Raw genomic sequence first — 23,547 nt, 5'->3', positions numbered from 1 at the left:
CGGCCGATTAATCGATTTTTTAAATAATCGTTAGTTGCAGCCCTAGATTCATTTAATGAAGAGACATCTTTTGAAGTCTCATGCATCGTGTAATATACAGGGGGTAACAAGGGATGATCAGCCTCTCACGACCACCTCTGGATCAGGACTCATGAGGTCGGGAGAAAATCTAACATAATTCACATAATTCGATTGTGGCCAAATCGCTCAGTGGGCATGCGCAAACAAGGATTGTTCTTCTTCCTCTCAGATGAAAACACAGAAGCATGGCAGGGGTGGGGGTGAAATGGAGTTCTTTCTATAAAATTGACAGACTATTGTAGCGACATTTTCTCAGCCATGTCTTGGTCCAAATATGTCATTGCCTTTTCCTTTTTAGGGCTTTCAGCACACAAAGTTGTACAAATCACCAAGGCAGCTCGTTTCTCTCTCGTGAGCTTCATATTCCTCTCCTCCCCCTTTATGCTTCCATATAGACAAGTCCGAGTAGCGCCATCTCACTGCGGAGCTGAGTCCGACGTGGTTTTTAGACGTACAGTGTGAACAGGTAGATCGCTCTAGTGTCAGGTTACACGGTGTGAGAACATACATGGTGAGCTGTGAACTCACACTCTGCAACACAAAGTCGTTCCCAGCACTGATTGTGCTAAGGAGAGAACGCTGTATCACCAGTTGGCATCCACTTCATTGAAACAAAGTAATAGTATGTCAGAGTGACATACCCTGTCTTTTAAAAATAGAGTTATATCTCAGTACAGTGGAGATCATAAGTCAGGGCTCGATGTTAACCATTGCCCGATCTCCCGGGGCAAGTAGTTTTTATTGTCGGGAGAGTACAAATTTCAGTCCGATGATAAATGCAATGATCGCAAAAAATTTTTATTTATCACTCAAAATTACTTTAAAATCACCGACATTCTCTGAAAACGACCCAAAAACGTTGCCGGTGCCATGATTTGAAAAAGCCGCGGGATTTTCCGCTAGATGGAGCAGATGATGGATGATGAATTGAATCTATACTATAATACACTCTAGATTAAAAATGATCAGTCAGGGATAAGGAAAATAATAATAATAATTGCATGCGCACAGTGTAAATATTTCTATCATATAGCAGTCTTCTGTACAGTGGTTATACGTTAAAAAATGTTCATTGAGTAGTAGTAGTGTAATTTTTTAACCTGTAAAGTTTTTTTTGCATTTTTAGCATTACAATTTATATTTTTCCAAGCACACAACAGTTTAAAGCAAAGTTTAGTTTGAAAATAATGTGCAGGAAGGATTGAAAAGCATGTTAACACGGTAATGTAGGCTTAAGTTCATTATCTGACGCATGCATATGCACACCAGGAACCTGTAAACTTAAAAAATACTCGATTACAAAAAACATTTAAAAAAAAAAAATATTTCATTGATATATATACAAAAATGAATATTAGGAACTATATTTATCAAACATTATACTGGGCAATTAAAAATTGTTTCTGGGCAAATGAAATGTGAAAATCATTAACGTCAACCCCTGTAAGTGTTTTGCATATATGTTTGTTCTATTCAGTACCCTAGTAGGTTCCTATTTAGTTCTTATAAATTAGCAAGGAATGAAGCCCGATGGACTCCTCTTGTGCTTGATGTCTGATCTTTATGCCTTGGTCTTGTTTTGTAGGGCCTTAACAAATTGGATTATGCTCAGTTTAAGACTTTTCAGTTTTGTAAAAACAAAATTATTCTCATGATACAGAAGTAACTCCCTTTAATCTTTAACTGCAGATGCAAATTGCAGTGCATATGATTTAAAAACATCAGTGATCATTATCGCACCTCTGGATTCTGCCATTTCTTGACAAAATATGGTGTTCTTGCCAATTAAGATATGTCAAGTCTTACTGTGAGAATATTCACAAACCACAGCATTTGATTCTTTGCAAAAAGCAAACATTTACCTGCAGCCTTTCTTTCACTGAGCATACACTGCTATACATATCCTCTATTTTGAAAATTATTATACTGGCTTTTCAGAGCATAAATAGTTTGAGATAAAGGGAAAAGAACAGTGGGAAATGTGTAAATTTGTCCATCTCAGGGACAGTTTAGCAAAACAACCTCTAGTTTTACTAAATATTTACAGAGGACATACAAGGAAAGTTAGTAACTGATGTATTCAATTTCTGGGCAAGTGTGACTATGTACCCTAGGCTTATAAATTACCTACCGTATTTAACCTGGTAGGAGGGATTCAGAACACCTTATATATTAAAACCCTGTGATTACAGTAGCTCTTTGTAATATGGGCGATGTGGGCAGCCAACCAAAGTGGCATGATATGTTTTGGAAAGATCCTCTTAATAGAAGAGAAAACTTTCTTTTTAAGAAAATTGTTGCTTAATATTTACTCATTGGTATATTAAGAGCTATCAACTTTAGATTAATAACTTGCACCACTACCTGGAAGATTTTTGTTGAGTTCATTGTGTGGAAAAGGTGCTTGTTTTTGGTTGGTGCAAACCCCCTTTAAGCATATAACCGCCATGTCTGAAATTATGCAATTGATGTCTTACTCTTTGTGAATGTAAGAGACAAAACATTGAGAGTTTCTCTGTGGTTTGGATCTGTTTTTCTTTTTGTTTTGTTTTTTGTGATCATTGATCTGTTCATTATTGTAATCTTAATTTATATGATCAATTATCTGGAGAAAAAAAACAAACAAAAAAACAAGTGTAAGTACGCTACATAAACACACTAAACTATCCATAAATTTTATTTGGCTTGCTTTGTTTTAAAAGGGAACTACAAGAGGGAAAGACCCCCAGTACTGAAAATCAGCCTGGATCCAGTGACGCACTGCCAGAGCTTCCTGCAGGCCTTCTGGGCTTGGAGATCCCACCTGATGTTAGGAATGTGTTAAAGGTAAATGAAATCTGCATTCATAAAATTTGTAGTATATGCAGTGTGTTTGGGATTGAGAACTTCAATGAAGGAAAGAAAGAAGGGTGAAACCTAAGCCCCATTTACACTACCCTTTTGAAAGTGTGCTGAGAGAGGTCCGGCCACGGTAATTGTTGAGTGTAAATGGCACGCACATCTGAACTGGACCGCGCCACTAACAACCGAAACGCGCTAACATGGTACTAGTTCAACGGTAGGGCTCAGCGCGGCTCAGTTCTGGCTCAGTTCTCTTATCAAAGAGAACAAGGAGCACATGAGCAGACCGCGGCATCTCCTTAAAGTCAACCTCATGAAATTACAGACATTCATAAAAATACAAGCTTCCCTACCTTGCCACATGATTTCCACTCATGATTCTGCTTAGCAGTGTGATGAGCCTCAACTTCTGTCGTTTCCTTCGTCTGTAAGCCCTGATTAGACTTGTTTGTCGTATCCACTTCCCAAAAGCCGACTCTGGCATGTAAATTCACCTAAGGCTTCCTTCTTTGCCTGACTCTCCAGAAACTTCCGGAATGTTACGGGCGCCGCCATGTTGGTTTGTTTATTTCTAGACAGCAGTAGGAGGAGAGGAACCTAGCTCGGCAGGATTAACTGATCCAAGCTCGGCACGAATCTGTTGTCAGAGGGTGGTGTAAATTGGGCTCTATATCTTTAAAGTTCAATCTAGATTTTTATACTTAACATTGTGGTATAGGAGCCATGTATGAAATGTTACCTTTTCTCACCAGGGTATAAGTGCTGCTGCCCAGACTCCTGGCACAGATTCTGTGGCCTGGCAAAGCAAACATGCTGCTGCTGCAGGAGATTACCAATCACCACAGTTGGCTTCAGCCAAACCCACTCCTAAAACTGTTGATTACGGACATGGCCACGGTATGTCCAACAAAACTTAATATAATGTTTAACACTATCTAGAGAATATGAAGGTTAGGTGTTAAAATGGTGAACCTGTGATTAAAAGTTCTGGTCGGCATTTTTCAGAGCTCGGGGCAACTGTAGAGCGGATCTCATATGGTGAGAGGATAGTATTGAGACCTGACCCTTTGCCATCAGATCGCCTCTATGAAAAAGGTAAAATTTGACCTCAAAAGTTTTCATCATTTTTGCCTGTTTTTTTTTTGTTTTTTTTTTCCCCATTTCTAAAATTTGTTTTTTTGCAAATATAATCTTAGAACTGCTTGGCCTAAGAGATCCCTATGCTAGAGACCTGTATCATGACCGTCGATCGGACCCCTATTTGGATCGCCGGGAGTATAGCAGAGAGAGGGAGCTGTTCCGAGAAACTCCCCCGGAGTATGAAAGAGACAGATATGAGAGGGAGCGTTACCATTCACGAGAAAGAGATGACAGGTACTGTCTTTGCTTTTAAATGGGAATATTCCAAGTTTCCTATTAAAAAAAAAGCCCATAAAATTTAAGAAAAAAAAGAAAACAAGTTCCCACCTCTGCTTAAAAGGTATTTTTTCATATGTTTTCTCTGATTCAAGCACACATACCTTGGTTGAAGAAAGGTACTATTCCCCCTTTGTGTCAGACGTCATTATTTTTATTGACTCTGATGGTTTTGGAAAAAAAGATACAAGGAAATTATAATTACAAATTCTGCTTGCAGGTCTCCACTGGCTCCTCGATCATCATACAGGGAAAGAGATAAGGAGCGGAGTGGCAGTCGGGATCAAGACGATTATTACGGAAGACATAGCTATGACAGACCTCCACATGATCGGTCCGGACCAGAGCGCCTCGGGGCCGAGCGTTACAGCTCACCGTTCTGTACGTGGGCACCACACCCTTTTTTCAAAGTTCCTTATCCAGGGTTAACTTGCAGTCTTAGAAAATGTCTGTTAAATGACACATCAACAAAATGGTTGAAATACTTGAAAAAGAAAAACCAAATGTGGGAATGTTTTCTTCATCCCTTTGAATATTAAAAAAAAAATATATTTTAGTACTTGATCTTACCTTTTTTTTTCATATTTTGGCTTAGTTACTGATTTTTATTCAAAACAGTTTTTATGGTGTTTTTCTACTACAAACAGAATCTAAAAATGGCTAAAAAAATCGGATGAAGTTTTCAAACAGGCAGAGATATTATTGTGTAAATAACTACAGTTTCCTTAAATTTTTTAATTTTTATTTTTTTATTTACAAAAGATACGTTGTAGGTCTAATACAGCCAAGTAAGCTGACCACACATTAATGAAATGCACACATTGTCATGCAGTGGAAAGAAGAAGTTATCCAGAGGAGCGAGGGTCACACCCTCCTGCACCAGTCCCTCCACCACCTTCACGGGTCGAGAAGAAGCCTGAAATAAAAAATATTGATGACATCCTCAAGACACCTGGTAGATTATCACGGCCTGAAAGGGTATACATCACTTCCTACTATGTTCATTCCTTTAACACTGACATATAGGCAGCTGATACTGAGGACTGAAAAAAAAACTGTTTCAACAGATTGTGATTATAATGAGGGGCCTTCCAGGAAGTGGGAAAAGCCATGTTGCAAAGCTTATACGGGTAAGTGATTCTGGCTATTTTTCTTAAAGTACTGTACAGGTACATTTCAGTAAGAGATATCAGATGAAATTAATAGATTTCAGTGAATCAGTTTAAAGTGAAAGTCAGTTAATATAAAAAGAATACACAGCAGCTGAAGTAGATTTAATATAGAAGTGTTATGTTAAGGCCCACATGGAGAGAACTGGTGACTTGTTCATGTTTGCTTGCATATTAATGGTAGGTTTAGTGGAAGGAAAAATGAACCCCATTTACACTACCCTTTTTGAAACCGTGAATGGTTTGAGTACGGTACCATTCACTGTAACTGAGATAACTGTTGAGTCTAAATGGGGAAAAAGCAACGGCAACCGCGCTTGATCTAGTACTTGTTCAACAGTAGGGCTTTGCACAGTTCAGTTGTGGCTCAGTTCTCTGAAAACAAACAGCGCATGAGCAGACCGCATCATCTCTTATTTACACTCACCGTACTCATTTTGCAGGTTTTCCTTCATGCCTGCTTTGTAATTAACAGTTCTGTTCACACCACAATCTTCCTCTCAGCCTATTAATATTAAACAGGATCAAAAGAGCGTGGTGCAATGAGGGATGATGCCGAGACCGAGGCTCTCATTGAAATTTGGGCGGAGGACTTTATCCATTCACATAAGTACCTGAATGTTGTGGATGCTGCCATATTTGTTTGAGTAACTCCCACTTTGAGAGCTGTAGTATCGTGGGCCGCCCATATGCGAGGGTCCATGCTAGCATGATGTGTAAATGGTCGTAAGAACTAAGCTTGGCACGGTTAACTGACCTAAGCCTGGTCCGACCGCGACCACGTTCAAGATCAGGCTGTTATGTTTGCACCAGTCCACCAGCTGCTCCACCTCCTCTCTGTAGTCCAGGTCGTTGTCGTCTCTGATGAGGCCCACGATCGTGGTGTCGTCTGCAAACTTCACCATGTGATTGGTGGTGAACCTGGGGACGCAGTCATGTGTCATCAGGGTGCTCAGGACGCAGCTCTGAGGGGAGCCTGTGCTTAGACTGATCATGATTTGAGTCTGTGCGACAGGCCGGTAATCATTAATTGAGTTGACCTGAGGCTTCTTTGGGACTGGAATAATGGTGGCAGACTTGAAGCATGCTGGCGCTATGGATTGGTCGAGCAAGGTGTTAAAAATGTCTGTGAGGACACCAGCCAGCTGATCTGCACAATCCTTATACATCCACCCAGGCATGTTATCAGGCCCTGGGGCCTTCCTTGGGTTGACTCTCCTCAGAGTTTTCCTCACTTCAGCTACGTCCAGGTTTAGTGCATCCTCCCCCTGGTGTGGAACAGCTTTCACTGCTGGAGTGCTGTTTAGTTTCTCAAACCTTCCAAAGAAGTTGTTCAGTTCATTTAGGAAGTCAGTGTTTGCTGCATCTACCGGGGGGAGGGTGTGTTGTAGTCTGTGATCATCTGAATGCCTTTCCACATCCTCCTGGTGTTGCTGTCATTGTGGAAAAGATCCTGGATCTTCTGGCTGTGGTTCTGCTTTGCTGATCTGATGGCACGGTTTAGGTTGGCATGCGCTGTTCTTAGTGCCTCTTTATCACCCGATTTCAAACCCGAGTTCGGTGCTTTTAGCGATTTCCGAACCTCTCCATTTATCCAGGGTGGCTGGTTGGCTCGGGTGGTGATCTTCTTTTTGATGCTGACGTCCTCAATGCATTTGTTGATGTAGGCTGACACAGTCATGGCAATACTCATCATTAATAAGTTGTCATATTTTGCTGCAGCCTTGAAGATGTTGCAGTCAAAGCATTCAAAACAGTCTTGGGAGTGTTTCTTTACTATTAGTTAGCGAGCTATTAATTTGATTCAGGTGTGCACTGAGAACCTTTAGAGATTGCCTTTTTTGCCATGTTTTTCAATATTTTGTTTATTTTAATGCATACTTATGAACAGTGATAAAGAAAAGTGAAGTTAATATACAAAGAAATGACAAAGAAACCCATAAGAACTGTTTATAAATGTGTTCAGGACAAGGAGGTTGAATGTGGTGGTGCACCTCCAAGGGTTCTTGTTCTGGATGACTACTTCATGACCGAGGTGGAGAAAGTTGAGAAAGACCCAGACACAGGAAGGAGAGTAAAAACCAAGGTTGGTCTGATGCACACTATAACAAATATCACTGATCTGATGGATTGTGATCAGATTTTTTATTTTTTTCCCCCTCCGATAGTATGAGCAGTGATGAAATTAAAGAAATGTCTTTTAGGTTCTTGAGTATGAGTATGAGCCGGAGATGGAGGATACCTACAGGAGCAGCATGCTGAAAACATTTAAGAAAACTCTGGATGACGGTTTCTTCCCCTTCATCATTTTGGACACCATTAATGACAGAGTTAAACATTTTGAGCAGTTTTGGAGTGCAGCCAAAACTAAAGGCTTTGAGGTGAGTCGTTTCTACGAGTAACTTATCTAAAACAAAGGTTTCAATTTGTCGACTTTTAAATAAAATCCTTATTTCTAGGTGTATGTAGCTGAAATCACAGCTGACACTCAAACCTGCGCAAAGAGGAATGTCCATGGCCGCACACTTAAGGATATAACAAAGGTTTAAGCGATCCCTTATCTAATATAAAATACAATGATAATTTAGTTCTCCCATTTACTAAAACATATTTTTTAATGGAATATTTCGTACACAGATGTCCAAAAACTGGGAATCCTCTCCTCGTCACATGATGCGCCTAGATGTGCGGTCCCTGCTTCAAGATGCTGCGATTGAGGAGGTAAGGACTTTGTTTTTTATGGATCTGTAATACTGAGTTTAAACTCTTGATTCGTCATTAACTGTTGGAGCTAAACTTTGTTTTTCTTTTAGGTTGAAATGGAGGACTTTAACCCAGAAGAAGCACCCCAAGAAACCAAGAGGGAGGAGGAAGAAGAGAGTGATCTGGTAGGAAAAAAAAGCTTGACCACTTTGTCAGACATTTTCATGTTTGTTTCTATCAAACAAGGTTTATCTAGGATACATTTTTTTCTACATACATAGTAAATGATAAAAATATCCACTGATAATCATTGGGTAAAATTTTACGACCACATGAGAATTGAAAAAAGTCTAGTACTAAGAAAAACACTAGGTTGAGTTGTTTGTGTAAAAATAGATACAATAGTGTTTTATTAAAACAAACAGCTCATTTTTTTTATTTATATAAATGGTCTCTAATAATAAAGATGATATTTTCCCCTCAGTTTAAGAAATCAGTGAATCACAGTAGAACAAAAACCAATGAAAAATGTTATCAAACTTAGACATGGTAAAAAGAATACCGCATTAAAATACATGCTTAATCTTACTACTTTTTTTTTTACAATGTAAAAATTTCTGATATCCCAACACTGCCTCTGAAACAAATATTTGACTTACCAGTGCTAAAATATTGAATTTGCTCTGGTTAAACATTAAAAAAAAATGTTTTGCAGGTCATATAAGGTACAATCCAAAAGAATATGCTTACATGTGTTCTTCAAATTCTAATCATGTATAAATAATAGATTTTTATGGGCAACGGCTTTGTGTTGTCTCATGATTTCCCTGCAGACATCTCTGATATGTTTAAAAGTTGTTTTGTTTTTTTTTGTTTGCCACTGAAATACTAAAACACATTTAATTTGTAATGCCTGTAAAACTGTGATCCATAGCCTTCACAGTCTAAAGACCCATTTTTCCATCAGTCCAGCTAAAGAAAAGCCTTAAGATGCAAAACTTACGTCATCTAAAATTTGATGGTTACATTTTCTTCTATAGAATGTTATTCCTGAAAAAATTATGTAAAGAGAAAAGTAAATAATTTCCAGCTGCTAAAAGGAAGAATAGACATAAAGTCAATGCAGTTGTTCCATTATAAACAGAAAAACAGCCTAAACCTGCATCTGTTTTAATACTTTAGCCTGAGCTTTATAGATCTATTCTATGGGATCCAAAGAGCTTTTTGTGGCTCTTGAGCTGCAAGTCATAGACATTATCGTTTTGAATTGTCCACAGGAGACTATGCCTTCCCCTTAGAGCCTGAATACAAATATTTCACAACAATTGCAAATTTGACATAAAAGAAATAAAATTTGTATGCTTGTGTTACCTTTCTTTTTATTTACACAGTTTCGTAATGTGGGGGATTAAATAACATTTTTAATATTTGCACTTATCACTGCAGATAAAAAAAAAGATAATAACCAAGTTGTGGGGGTAAAATAAACAGTCATTTTTTTAAATCTCTAATTTGGAGTTTGTGTTTAGAAAAAAGTCCCATAAACTTTTTATCAAGCCTTCAGAACATGAATGGCTCATCAGTGCCATTTTCAACTTTTGTGGATTTTTGACCACAGTTGTCAGGATTACTGTAGGAGCTTAATTGGTCTGATTCACGAAAACAACAAAATAAGTTGTTCATTTAATAAAACTGTCCTTATCCTTAGTTTAGTTCATTCTAACTCTACACAGTGTGTTTCTACATCTGTTCATTATTTATATGCTGACTTTACTGATTCGAGACTCAGATTTTCATGCCAATATGAAGCAATTGCATATCTACATTTTAAGATATATATAGGCTATTTCCTTTTTTCATACTGTTCCTTATTCAAATATTTTTGTACATCTTCAGATTTTTAAAATGGTGATAGAAGTATGTTGATTTTTGCATCATGTAAATCTTTTCTTTTAATAGTGGAACTGTTGTTTGAAACCCCTTTTTTACGGTTAGTTTTTAAAACTTTCGTTCTTCATAAAAACTCCCTTCTTTTGAAAATGAAGTTCACTAATTTGGACTTAGTATCGAAGTAAGGCTTTGTGCAATATGAAATCTGTGGATTTTTCTACTTCCTTTAAGTCATTAAAACTTAACCTGTTGGATTACAAAATCTTTGGCACAAACTGTTAAAAAAATGCTTAAAATTTAAAAGAACTAAACAGTTCTTACTGCTTGCATTAATGGAAAATATGATTGTGGATACAAATTGAAAAGCAACAACTATTTGGTTTCCGCACGTGAACCAATTAGGAGCTGATTTAATTTAGATTTTTATTTATTTATTTTTAACTTAAAATGTGTGCCGTGTAAACTGCAAAGCTAGCACTGCATGATTTTTTATTATAAAGTAACTTTTTACTCCTAAAGCCTTAACCCTTTCTAAAAATTGAACACTTGGTACCTGATCTGATCATGAAAGATTAGATTGTGAAGGGACTGTTGGGTTCACAAACTCAAATTTTGAGGATCACAAAGTTAACTACACCTTCTAAGGGAGGACAGACTTTAGGATTTATCTGTCCAGCTAAAGCCAACTTAGCGCATCAAACTGTGGTGAAAATCAATGAGTGCAACAGATTGAAGTTAAAAAAACTGCTAAGAGGATCTAGTCTAAATACGATTGATGATTTCGATATTTTTAAATGTTTGCGACTTTGTTTTTTAAAATGACTCATAATGTTGGTTGTGATCTTAAAGTATTATATCTATTCTAATAGCAAAGTTAAAGCTAATACTGCAATAAATACATTTAGATTTTATAATTTAAAAAGCTTTATAGTAAAGTTTACGAAGATTCAATTACCGGTAGTTGAATGAAGGCTCTTGGTGCGTCTCTTTTGTTGCTTTGGTTGATTGTAATTAAATACGTGATGACAGACTCCAGTAGTTATCCCATGTTACACTAACAAGTTTTTGTATCAACTTTCCCTGCTGAATGATCAGGGGGAGAGATCAGGCAAAACAATGATGTAGTGCTTCCCTAGCTTTAGCAGACATTGTTCCAGAAAGGAGGAAGACAGTGTAGCAACAAAATCTTTCTTCCATCTCTATTTACTTATAGTTATTAAAGTTTTTTTGACACTTACAAAATGTATATGTAGACAATTAATGACAATGCAATTGCTGTCCATTTTCTTTAGGACATTTTTTTTTATTTTACTGTAATATTTAATATATAAATACCAAATAACTGCTATAAGCATTTAGGCTAATTTATTTTCTAGTGATATTTAACAGCAGGAAGGTTGATCACTATTATGACATAGTATTTGCATGTCTGTGAAAAGAGATCATCTTGAATCCAACTGTAGAAATTGTCAATGTCTACTGGCACCCCCTTTGAAACGGGAACAAATAAGATCAGATGTAAAAAAAAATTTAATTACATTTCTATTAGTATATGTCACACACATTGGCTATTTGAATAGCAAAATATGTCTTAAGTCAGGAATCTTCAACTGGTGAACAGAGCCACTGTGCTTTACACCAAATATACACAGAAAAAAAGCTACATAAGATGTGTAGCTCATACATAAGACTTAAGTTAATTTTTTTTTTTTTACATTTACCATGTAGATCCATCTGCCAACAATCCAATGTTAAGTTTGTAGCATGTAAACAAACTGGTTCAGAAATAATTTTTTCTGTTGGTGGATCCCTACAAATATTACCTGGCAGTAATTTTACTGTTCAATTTGGGACAACTTTTTTGTCTTTTAATTTTATATGTTAAAAGAAAAGCTTTTTACCCCTTAAACTGTTGCCTAGTGCATTACTCTAACAATCTGAATCACTTTACAGGTCCAATTCTGGCATCTTGTGCAGCTCCTCTTAGTCCTAAGCTTTGTTGTAATAAGGAAATGTTTCATGTGTACATTTTCTTTTTTTTTTAAATCCTTTAGTTTGATGTTGAGTATAGAACCATATTCCAATGACTAATATGATGTATGACTTTCTCTGTATGATAACGGCACTTTCAAAGGAAAGGAGAAGATCTCCTAAATTAGAGTTTTTTTTTATTTTTAGCAGTGTGCTTAAAACTGTACTTTTTGTCATTTTATTAATATGTTAATTTTTCTCCTGGTTCGGTTTCTTCAAGCAAACCTAACCATCCCACTGAAAAGTACCAAATAATATTGTTCGTGGTAAGATTTGCTCAAGGCGGGGCACCAAATATAACTGCAGGAAGGTGCTGTACTTCAGGCTAATCAAAAAACAATGAAAATATTGTTTTTATTTTCTAAAATGTAGACCCAAATAATTTTTAGGTAGACATGATGGTTGCATAGTGGAAAGAAAAAATGCAACCTCCATCAGTTTAATTTAATTGAAAAACACATTCCTAGCCAAAAGAAATTATTTGTTTTTAGCTTTCGATCACTAGATATACAAACCACACTAAGGGTTAAAATGAACCAGGATTCCAGAACAAGCATCTTTCGTGTGAAAAGATCTTAAAGACTCCCAAGGAATCTGGGATCCTGTGCTTATACTAAGTCACTTGGACTCTGCCTACATTGTCTGGGAGTCTTTGAGATCTTATAGTTGAGTTCCTGTGTTTCTCATGCCAAATTATATTTACTTATTGCTACGGTGCTATCTGAAAAGGAGGAAGAGCTCAATTGCCTTGTAGCCTTGGAAAAAAACTAAACTAAACTAAGCAAGGATAAGAACCCACCTGTCAGTATGGCAGAGTGGCAGCAACACTGCATGTCCTTGCAACATCGTATGGAGCAGTCTGGCGCTTCCAGCTATTTCCTAACATCAGCTGGGTCAAAAAAATAAAGTGCAGTGTTGCATAAACAGCTTGATGTGAAGATATTTTCCTGTTGAGGGGACTATTCCCACCAAGCAGTTTATTGTAACACAATGTATGCAGTCATAAAACTTGAATTTCATGCGGATGTGTCTAGTAGAAGTCCTATTTCATTCTACACAGAGTCAGCATAGAGTACGCATGACCATCCATGAAATCAAGTATGCCTGACATTGTGGTAGCTCAAAAAATACAAAGCATAAGCCTGAATTTATACTAATAATCTGCTATTAATGAAATAAAGAAATGAAGACATTTAGAACTTGACATGAATTCTATTCCTCAGGCATATAATATTGAAAAATAATTTATATATATTGATGCTGTAAATGGGAGTTTCATAATCTAAGGGTGGGGTCTAAAAGGAAAAGTCCGGTCATACTCAAATTTCTGAAAGTACTTTAAATATGACATTATTACATACTGTTCAATAAATAAGTGTTTTGATTAAGAGTAGTTTCATGTGAATGTGCTTTACTGGAGGAATCCATGTTTGTCAAATAGCACTCCTGCCTTCTACCGGTTTGTGACGTCACGGTGCGGTATCGGCTGTTAAGCAAGTCCCAGTGCTGTTTCTGGTGTTTGACACAACACGCTATTCTCCAAGTCGTCTTGAAAACCTTCTTCGAAATGTCTGCTACATATTACGTGTTTTTTCTCTGTCCAGAAGTTTGATGGCAAATCCTCCCTCTTCATGCAACATCTAACTGGGGCAAAAAAGGCCAGTCCCGGACTCAGTGATCGCATCGAAAATGATTTTTTATTCTTTACTGATCACTGCTAATTCATTAAATCACTGCAAACGTATTCATTTTAGGTATAGATAGTGATCCATTGGTCATTCCTTGCTGACCGGACTTTTCCTTAAAAAATGTCCTGTAGAGGAAAAGTTTAAAGTTTCAGTGAAAGAACCATTAGAGAATGAGTTGGTTCTGGACACCAGACTCAAGACTGGGATATATGTCCTTTAAAGTCATGTTAGTTACTCATGAAGCCAGCTGAATCTCTATAGGTAAAGTTCTACTTATACAATCTCTTTGAGCTAAAGATCAGTCTAGGTATTGTTAAAAGCGAGAAAATCAGACTGGTTTCCTCTTATTTTTATTTCATATTTTTATTTTAGGCAAGGCAACATACTGCAGTGGCAACAGATTGTATTGGGGAAATGTTGCTCCTGTAATACGTTGTTTGAAAAAGAAAAAAGATCATTGTCATTGGATCCAGGTTGAATTTGTTGTTCTTTTATTTAAATGTGCTTCTGTTAAGTTACATTTTCTCCTCTTGCTTTTGTTATTTTAAGACAAGCCACATTGACACTTTAATGCATCTGACGACTTATCTATTTAGGTCGGTTCACTTCAAATCGGATTGATTCATTTTCCATTAGAATGGCATAGCATCTCAATGGGGGCAGGATCTTTGTCAGCAAGGCTGCCTGCAGTCCGTTATGTGGTTGACAGACGCACCACAACTTTAGCCTGCTCATTTAATGGCTGTTTGTTAGACTTGAAGTAATAGGAGAGCAAAGAAAGGCTGTGAGCAGCTAGATGAAGCAACCTGAATATGTACTGGAGAAGTTATGCAGTATTCAATGAAAGGAAACCACTACAATATATTTGGAGGTAAGCTAATGCTACCTACTGGTAACTTGCTGTAATAGTGTGTGTTTACACAAAATGCACAGCAAAAAATGATTAAATGGTTGGAGATATTAGTTTCTAAAATAAGCTGTGACTGGTGACACCGCCCACTAACGAACTGGCCACCAACAGTCCTTAGATGTCTTCAGTGCAACCCCAAGTGGTTAGAACCAGATGCAAGCGGTACTTAAAGTTGTAGGGAAGTCATATCTAAACATGAAATCATACTGTCTTAAACATGTATATAAATGTACTCTTTATCAGACCATATTGTCCCAAAAGTTAGAAAATTTCTATTTTTAAAAAATTCCTCTCTTAAAATCTGTAGGGTTTTTTTTTCATTATTTATCCAGGCCAGTTAGCTATACATCAGCTTGTACACCTAAATTCGGCCAATCGTATATCAAAGGTCCTCTGGCGTCCTCTTCCCCAACAACTTCGTCCCCGCTTTCATCCTCTAAAAAAAAAAATGTATGACAAAGGAGACTCATCCACAACCTCTGAAACAAAACTCTCCTCTTGCATGTTTATGCTGTCAATAATGTTCCTTCACAGTTTGTTTCTAAGTGCTACTTGGTCCCAGTGTAATTACCCATTGGGAACCTACCAGCACCAAGTTGCTAACTGGATGGCAAGATGCTTCTGAGACACAGGCCAAAACCAATCTTGCTTGCAAACCTTCCGCCACAACAACCCCGCCACCTTGATAATCAACCAATCACATTTCTTTCTTCACTCGTGTAAAGTCGGGCACCACTCGGGAGAATTCAGAACTGCAACCGTTGGAACAGCTGCTTCCCTACGACTTTAAAACAGTAATGAATCCATTTAACGATTACTAATGGAAATGAAAAGGCAAAGTTATTGCTAGTAAATCGTTTTTAGTTGTAATTATTGCAAAAGAGGCCCAGAGGGGTCTCAGAAGCATGTGTTTAACTGCCTGCAAAGACGGTGAGTCGATGAGTCTAAATGGTGTGGTTTTTACGTTTTCACTGCACTTTTCGCACGTATGTCCAAATATGTGGGTAAAATCTATTTTAAAACTCAATTTCTTTGGCCGTTATGCCAATTGAAAGACAGTTTATCGGCCTGATTTCGATGTAATTTTGACTTTCAGTGTAAACAGCGCTGGTGCTGAAATCTGCCGGGGGGAAAAACCCTGAGGAAGGGCCGATTAATGCAATAAAAATGAATATAACAGCCTGTTTTTCAGTGTATCATCCTGTATCAACCAATATAACAACCTGAATTTCAGTGGATCGTGAACAAATTGGAGCGTGGCGGCCCATTGTGCTGGAATGCGCTGGTGAGAACGCTGACAAAAGCAAACCACTCCAGTGTCTGGATAAACCGTGCCAATATTGGCAGTTTTACCTCTTTCCAGAGTATCATTTAGAGTCTGGGAAGGATTCACAGCAACGTGATCCGCTCCAGAAACTGGATTCGGGTTACTTTCAAAAGGTTTTAAAATATTTTGTGGAAGAACTATAGAAGATGGTGATGTTCTCCTGTTTTCTGTATTTTCAGTGTCTCATTAATCTTCGCTAAGAGCTGAACAGATATATTTTTAACTGACACTGTTAATTAATTTTTCTTGGCATTTTAAACACTGCTTTACACAAAAAAAATCTATTTCACATTCATATACCAAACTACTGTACATTCTCTATTGAATGTCACAATTATTTAAAGAAAATTAATTCTTAAAGGGGAAATAAACTGGATGCATTAACAGCACATAAGCACCACAAATCAGCTTACACGGAAATGTACACAAGGCGCTTAACAGGATTTCAAAGTAGAAAATCATTCATATGGGTGAGTTATTGACTGACAAGATCTAAAAAAAAAGAAAAACTAATATGTGACAATAATGATACATATGAGGGAACGATTCTGCTTTTTCAGCTTTCTTTTTGTGACTCTTATGGTGTTGCTATACATCATGCTCCCCTCATATAACATTTAAAAAATCAAATGACTTTGGTAAACTTCACAGAAAGCTCTCTGTAAATCACTGTTCACTGGCTTCACCCAGTAATGAATTGCCCCACAATCTTCTTTGGGGCTTTATTTTCTGTAAGGATTGTTTTCATATGTTGTATTAAAAACGTTTAGGTTTTGTACATTTTTCTTACAAAGTTCACCAAGACCTCTGCTGGTTGATTAGGTGACTTTGATGTTGAATGTTGCTTTCATTTTTATTTTTATCAAACAGGAATGTAAATGCGTCAAAAATTAGAAACCCATCTGAAATTAGGAGTAGCATTGCATGAGCGCATCAAGTATCCGGTCTAAATTATTTGACCTTTTAGATGTAAACTAGGTTAAGCGTAACCTACGCGCGTATTCTGCTTGGCTGTGCTAATGCACTGTTATGCATCCGATATATTTAATGCTTTTGAATAAAATAAAACAAATTAACTTCTTGAACCCTTTTATCTCATAAGTCCAATAATACTGCTGGTTTCCATAAAAATGGTCAATCACTTATTGTAGAAGATTTTATTTTAAAAGGATCCTTGAAATCAGTTTAATGTGAAGGTAAGCAACAAGTCTTTGGAAATGAAAGGTCAAAAGGTCAATTTCCAAAGGTTGGAAAATCCCTCTACAAACATTCTCTTATAAACTTTCTGGTTTGATATTTTAAGATATTTGGGTTTTTTCCCCCCCTTTTTAAAGGCAGGAAAACCTCACAAAAACTGTTTTTTTTTTTTTTTTTTTGTTTCAATTTAGTAGAATTTGATGATTGCCTGATGAGGTCTCCCTCGTTGTTGTAAGCAAAGGAATCCTACATAACTTGTTCATATTTTTAAATTGATTATAGATGGAGATTAAACCTGTACAATAACCGAACATTTTAGAAAAAAATCCAGTTAGTTCAAATAAGTGTCAGTTCAAACTTTTGTTGAAACAATTTTTGACCCCAAATGCCCTTATTTGATGCAGCATATTTAATTTTATATTTAAATATCGAACTTGAATATTTTATTAACATTACTAACTTGTCCTGTTATTCTCTGTGTTAGCCTTATTATACAGTCTTTTAAAAAACTTTAGGTAATCAAATAATACACTGAAAAATCAAAACTCTCTGTTTGCCTATTATGTGCATTTATCACATAAAAAAATAGGGCAGCATACATTTCTGTAGTTTTATTTTACAGAATAAAGAATACATCTACAGGATGAGACGCCATCATGTTTGTTGGCTGCACAGTCTTTAGAATGAGAATGAAATTTTACTAAACTGTTATTTTTTTTTCTGTATAGATCTATCTGATTCAGTACTATGCAGGATCAGTTAGTCACAAGTTACAATAGATCTGTAGGCATGCTATAAACAGTGGTAGAGACACGCTTTTATCAAATAATGCTGTTATTCTGTTTTTCTTGTTTGCCCTCTCATAAACTGCTTTGCTCTTTTTCCAGCCAGTCCCCTTCCCTGATTTCTACACTCTTCCCCCACCCTTATATCACCCAGACATTTAACCGTTGCAGTGTGTCTTTAATATAGGGCTATATTCCAAAAAGCAAATGGGAGATGGATACATCAGAGGCCAAACTTGGTAGGTATTGCATTTTCTGCTTCTTCTTTTTTTTTTAGAAACCATTGAAACATTTTCCTCTGTAGTATAGATCTTTTTTTTTTTCTTTTTTTTTTTAAGCAGTGAAGTTAGTTTCCATCTCATTAATTTTTTGTTTGTTGTTGTTTAAGCTGGGCCTGGCATGATAAGATGATGGGTTGAATGATTTTGTTATTGAGTTCATTATTTTTAGGTCTCCTTAAGAAATTGCTGCTCATTTTAGAAAGTGTTTTAAGGCCATTACTAAACACATCCATTATGCTGCATATAGTGGGCTTTTTGTTATGTTTATTTTTCTGCAAGTGTTTACATTCGTTTCTCCTCTTGCCAGGTTAGATGCATTGAATTTACATTAAATTGAAGCCTGACTGTATACTATTTAGTAGAAATTGAAAGGAAAAAAAAGAGAGTGCGCTCTGCATCTGACTTGTAACGTGTATTTAAGCATATAGTGAATGTTGAAAATTAATGTCCATACAATTTGAGAACGACTATAGTATGACTTTACCAAAGTATTGATTGGGGCAAGTACAATATAGCAGCTCAGCATGAACTCTTGTGTGAGGCAAGATGTTGCAGTGCAAGATCTTTTGAAATGAAGCCTCTTGACAAACATCCCAAAAATTGCAGAACATCTATTGAATATTGAATGCAGGAAAGGGGAAAACAAGTATTCATAAAATGGACTAATATTAGGTTATATTAATTAATAGTTATGCTCTAGTGTAAACCTAGTTTTACTATGTATAAACAAGTACCCATAAGCCACTATGAAAAAAGCTGTGTTGTTAAAAGACGGAGCAGAAATTCCTTAACAACTGGAGAAACTGATAATCACCCAGGAGGTGTTCATGGTCACCTGCTGATGCTAAAGGAGGTTAAGATTGAAGTCCCCTCTGTCTCCTTTACCCAAAACCATCTCTGCACTTATCCAAAGTGCAATCTGATTTACTATTATAACAGAGTATGTTGCATCCGTGATTTTGACTTCATCGTTTAATGATGCATTTTAACAAGAAGGATCATCTTTATGCTGAGTACTGCCTTTAGATGTCTTCACTCGAAGGCTTTAAAAGCTACTAAGGGTTTCTGTTATGGCCGTGGGATAAAATTAGCTTTAAAGCCAGAAGATAACCTCTTAACTTTTGTAAAGAATTCATGAATGACAATGTTTAAAGAGCATTGGTAAAAAAAAAAAATAGGCTATTTTGTTTTTGTTGTTTTCCTGGGAGGGTAAGAATGATCTGAGCAGTAATTTTCCTTTAATAAAGACAAGCTGGACGGCCTGGGAAGCGGTGGGAAGAGGAAGCGTGACAGTGAACATTTGTCAGGCATCGAGGACTTCCTGCAGCTGCCAGATGACTATGCCACACGCACGTCTGCTCCAGGAAAGAAACGGGTACGTTTTATGGCTGATGTCTCTAGCTTTCTGTTAGTACAATCTCATTTTAAGCATTCTATGTCTGTTTCATTTTTATAATGGGACACCCTCAATGTTTGTTTTTTTTCCCCCCTATGTTAAGGTCCGATGGGCTGATCTTGAAGAGCAGAAAGATGCAGATCGAAAGCGTGCTATCGGTTTTGTAGTGGGTCAAACGGACTGGGAAAAAATAACAGATGAGAGCGGACAGTTTGCACAAAGAGCTCTGAACCGTACAAAGTATTTCTAAGAAGATGATGGAATTCTTTATTTTGGTTTATGGAAAGGTATGTAGATTTTCCTTTCTGCTTTTTAAAAGCCATTTCAGATTTACTAAAAAAATGTCATGAACATGTCATAAAAATTAGTAAAGGCTAATATCGTGATGCATCTTTACAAGATTTGTTAATTTAAATACTGCTTCAATACAGTACCTATCCAAAGTTAGCCTTTTTTTGCAGCATCAAATCCACAATTAAAAGATAGTCTTGAATACTAGCTTTTAATGAAACTTATCAGTTTAGATTATTTAAAAAGCTTTCTTGGACCCTTAATACTGCATCTGGATTCAAAGCTGCCACAGTTTTAGATAAAACCAAACCATTTCTGGTGCTTTGTGTCAAAATATCAAATTTTGTTCGCAAAAGTTGATGCAGCTGCTCTTCATAAATTCTAAATATAACATTTTGTCGTAACGATCTGTCTGCTAATGACAAAAAAGATGAGATATTTGATCAGATTTTTACTTCAACATTCTTTTAGCTGCCATTTCATCCAACCGGCCGTTGTTGGAAGATTGGAGCAAATGTTAGGCAGCTAAGGAATAATGTGAATGTTTTAAAAATGATCAGACAGAATTATTTTTGTTATAGCATAAAACATATGATTTTTTTACTGTTTGAAATTAATAATTTGCCACTAAATGATTTATTTGCTCTCAACAGGTGCCCAGAATGTTAACACGTTCCAGCTTCTATGTGAAACCTACATCAGTGCGATAATCCCAGCAGTTGTCATTTGATTTTCATTCACTAATAATATAAAGAACATATTTTTTTCCCAGCTGGATGATTTGTGGTAGATAATCTGTGCTTCAGACATCTTTTAGTCTTCTGTTTTATACTTCTTGACTTCGTTCTGTATACTCAAAGAACTGTTTTAGTCAATGTGTTGTAGAGTAAAATAAATGGTTCACAACATTATAAACTTCTGATATGATTTGTCAGTGGTGTTTCATTGTGACGGTTGTGTGTTGCTCTATGTACGGACGATCTGCTGTTCAGTTTGCTATTCCATATTAAATGTCTTGCATGTTTCAGCTTTGAAACCACTTTTTTTTCAGACACTTATCCGCTGTATCCATCTGTTAAACTACTAAGCTCACTGTTAAGCTAATGCTTATTTTTGTAAACTAACAGAATATTTTTTATATAATTCAATCCAATGTGAAGTAGATGTAGGAACAAAGATGATGGTTTAAGTCCCATTTTCTGTAATTCCCTTTTCTAGATTTTGAGCCTCTTATTGCTGTGCATGTCACCAGGTGGTTTTTGAAACATTAAAGAGGAGCCAGTTCCTTTCAATAACCTGTTGCTGACTTATTTTTAAGTGTTAAAAAATACCCAGATTAATATTTTTGGTATATTCAGATGATCAGACAAATGTTAAATGGGTAACAAAAAGCTTAGTGAACACAGGAAGTGTTCTTGAGCTGCCTGAACCTAAGCTAAAGGGTTTCAAATCGGTTTTAACACTATGAAAAGGCCATTTTTAAATTTTGTTTAAAGTTATTTATTTAGGCTGGCAGTTTCTTCTTTTCCCCTATACCATAACCAAAGTGTTCTTTAGCATCTCTTGTGTTATTTAAGGGAAGTTTTAAAAGGGCAAGTAAAATATATGGTTTAATGCTTTTATAATGTTCTAATTTTATTTGTTTGTCACTTCTGTACATTCAGAAGCATGTTGAAGGCCCAGGGCTGATATGTTCTGGCTAAAACAAAAGCCTCAGTTTGAATATATAGTTTGCAATCCTTATAAAACTAATTTAATTTAGAACATTGCCATAAAAAATAATGGTCTTAAACGTTTTGTAAGAGGCTTTATTTTTTCACTACCTCGTAAGACTGATGTTCATACCTGGCTGTTATGCTCTAGGGTAGTTCTTTTAAACTAAGCACTGAACTCTGTTAACTTTTATCAGTGAAAGCACCACAACTCAAATGTCAGTATGTCAGATGTATTGTTTGAAACCTGATATGAAGCATTTTTTTCACGTTTGTTGCCATAATGTGGTAAACTATGATCTAAACAGATTGGGATTGCAGTCTTTTATTTATTGTCTGCCTTATAAACCTGGGTTAAAATGGAGCAACACTGCACAAGTTTTGATCTAAGTACTGGCTTACTTTGACATATTAAACTTTTTTAGGTCAATGTACAGCACACATCAATTCTCTGTGGGAGCTACTTCTCAAAACTCTCCTTTGTAATTTTAAGGGGTCAAATCTTTCTTTGAATGAGTCATGTAATGTAGAGCACGACTTCTCCGCAGTGAGCACTTATGAATCTCCCCTGAGATTTTGCTTCACAATCATCTTAAGACTGTGGTTACCCCTGTTGCCAGTTTACTTTTTAGTTTTTTTTTTTTCCTTCTGCTTTGCTTTTCATTAATATGCTTTGATAAAATACTTAAAACAAACCGTTACCAGTTGTCCTGGGTTTAAATGTGTTTTTGTCCTCGCAAATGGAAGACTTGAACAACTTTTATTGTCATTTTGTATACACAGAGTGTACACAGTATACACAGAGTGTATACAAAATGAAATTTCGTTTTTGTACAGCTTTCAGAACATTTCCATTCCATATAGTGCAGGAGTGATCAAATGTAAACAGTGTGGGAGAAAAAAAACATGGTGCAAAAACCCGTTTATATGAGGGTTCAGAGCGTTAAATAAAACTAAAAATGTTCTAGGCAATGCAATAACTCTGTGGCCCCGTGGATGCCGTGTATGATGGAGTCCTTCTCTGTCCCATTCAGAAATAAGATTCCAGTCCATTTTTGATGAATGACTGGGTAAAATCAGTAGAATTCTAAACAGCAAATGAGCCTGAGAGGAAATCAAATATGGGAAGGGTACATTTCAAAATAAGAGGGGGCTGTCCAGATGCATCAATGGACCTTACACTCATCCAGTGTGGAATGACGCATGGCACAATTTGTGACAAATGATGAAGACACAGAACATAGTCGGTGTGAACCAAGTTTATGTCAGACTATATGTTGGACAACTGTCTGATAAACATTCTCCATGATTATGTAAGTTAGAATACTTTTCTCTATGTGTTATTGAAATAGTATAAACTGTGTAGGGAAAAAAAACGGTTATTGAATTGTTATACCTTTGACTTTTCCAAAAAAATTGTGGAAATTTTTAGTTACTTGGTGCCTCTTTGTTGGGGTGTAAGGAGGCCCCTCTTGCTTTCACCATATTTGGTTACAACTCCTGTACAGGGGGTTTGCTAAATTGCTGAATTTATTTTTGCTCTCATGTTTGCAAAGAATCAGAACGTCGAGCTAATATAAATATTAGTCAAAAGTGACACAAGTAAACACAAAATGCAGTTTTGAATTGGTTTTATTATTAAAAGAGGTGGAATCAAACCCGTGATAGCCTAGCCCAAATTAAAATAGTTGATCACACCAAGATTTCCCTCTCTCTCTCTGGCCACACCGTCCTGATTACTGCCACACCTGTTTACAAGAAGAATTCACCAAAAGCTCACACCAGAATCTTTTTTGCCAGTTAACATGGATATCTTTGTGCTGTCTACA

General features: G+C 36.5%; 1 protein-coding gene across 4 annotated transcripts in view; it reads left to right on the top strand.

Annotated features, from left to right (window-relative positions):
• ylpm1 (YLP motif containing 1) overlaps positions 1 to 22,441 on the top strand; it is a 33,489-nt gene extending 11,048 nt beyond the window's left edge. For 2 of the 4 annotated variants that reach the window (XM_015372068.1, XM_015372051.1), the window contains 17 exons: positions 2,784 to 2,907; positions 3,675 to 3,819; positions 3,928 to 4,017; positions 4,119 to 4,296; positions 4,434 to 4,457; positions 4,559 to 4,719; positions 5,171 to 5,316; positions 5,406 to 5,468; positions 7,474 to 7,593; positions 7,712 to 7,888; positions 7,967 to 8,050; positions 8,145 to 8,228; positions 8,321 to 8,395; positions 18,226 to 18,277; positions 19,567 to 19,694; positions 19,819 to 20,002; positions 20,660 to 22,441. In XM_015372068.1, coding sequence (XP_015227554.1) covers positions 2,784 to 2,907; positions 3,675 to 3,819; positions 3,928 to 4,017; positions 4,119 to 4,296; positions 4,434 to 4,457; positions 4,559 to 4,719; positions 5,171 to 5,316; positions 5,406 to 5,468; positions 7,474 to 7,593; positions 7,712 to 7,888; positions 7,967 to 8,050; positions 8,145 to 8,228; positions 8,321 to 8,395; positions 18,226 to 18,277; positions 19,567 to 19,694; positions 19,819 to 19,965 — 1,798 coding nt within the window. In that variant the 3' untranslated portion in view covers positions 19,966 to 20,002; positions 20,660 to 22,441. The remainder of the gene's footprint in view (positions 1 to 2,783; positions 2,908 to 3,674; positions 3,820 to 3,927; positions 4,018 to 4,118; positions 4,297 to 4,433; positions 4,458 to 4,558; positions 4,720 to 5,170; positions 5,317 to 5,405; positions 5,469 to 7,473; positions 7,594 to 7,711; positions 7,889 to 7,966; positions 8,051 to 8,144; positions 8,229 to 8,320; positions 8,396 to 18,225; positions 18,278 to 19,566; positions 19,695 to 19,818; positions 20,003 to 20,659) is intronic. The other 2 variants (XM_015372079.1, XM_015372060.1) reach the window with 2 other exon arrangements.
• The last annotated feature ends 1,106 nt before the right edge of the window (positions 22,442 to 23,547 follow it).

This window comes from Cyprinodon variegatus, unplaced genomic scaffold, assembly GCF_000732505.1.
Source record: "Cyprinodon variegatus isolate N-32 unplaced genomic scaffold, C_variegatus-1.0 Scaffold4, whole genome shotgun sequence".
NCBI classification, from domain to species: domain Eukaryota; kingdom Metazoa; phylum Chordata; class Actinopteri; order Cyprinodontiformes; family Cyprinodontidae; genus Cyprinodon; species Cyprinodon variegatus.
The sequence above is the reverse complement of the archived record's forward strand: the minus strand, read 5'-3'. Positions and strand labels throughout refer to the sequence as shown.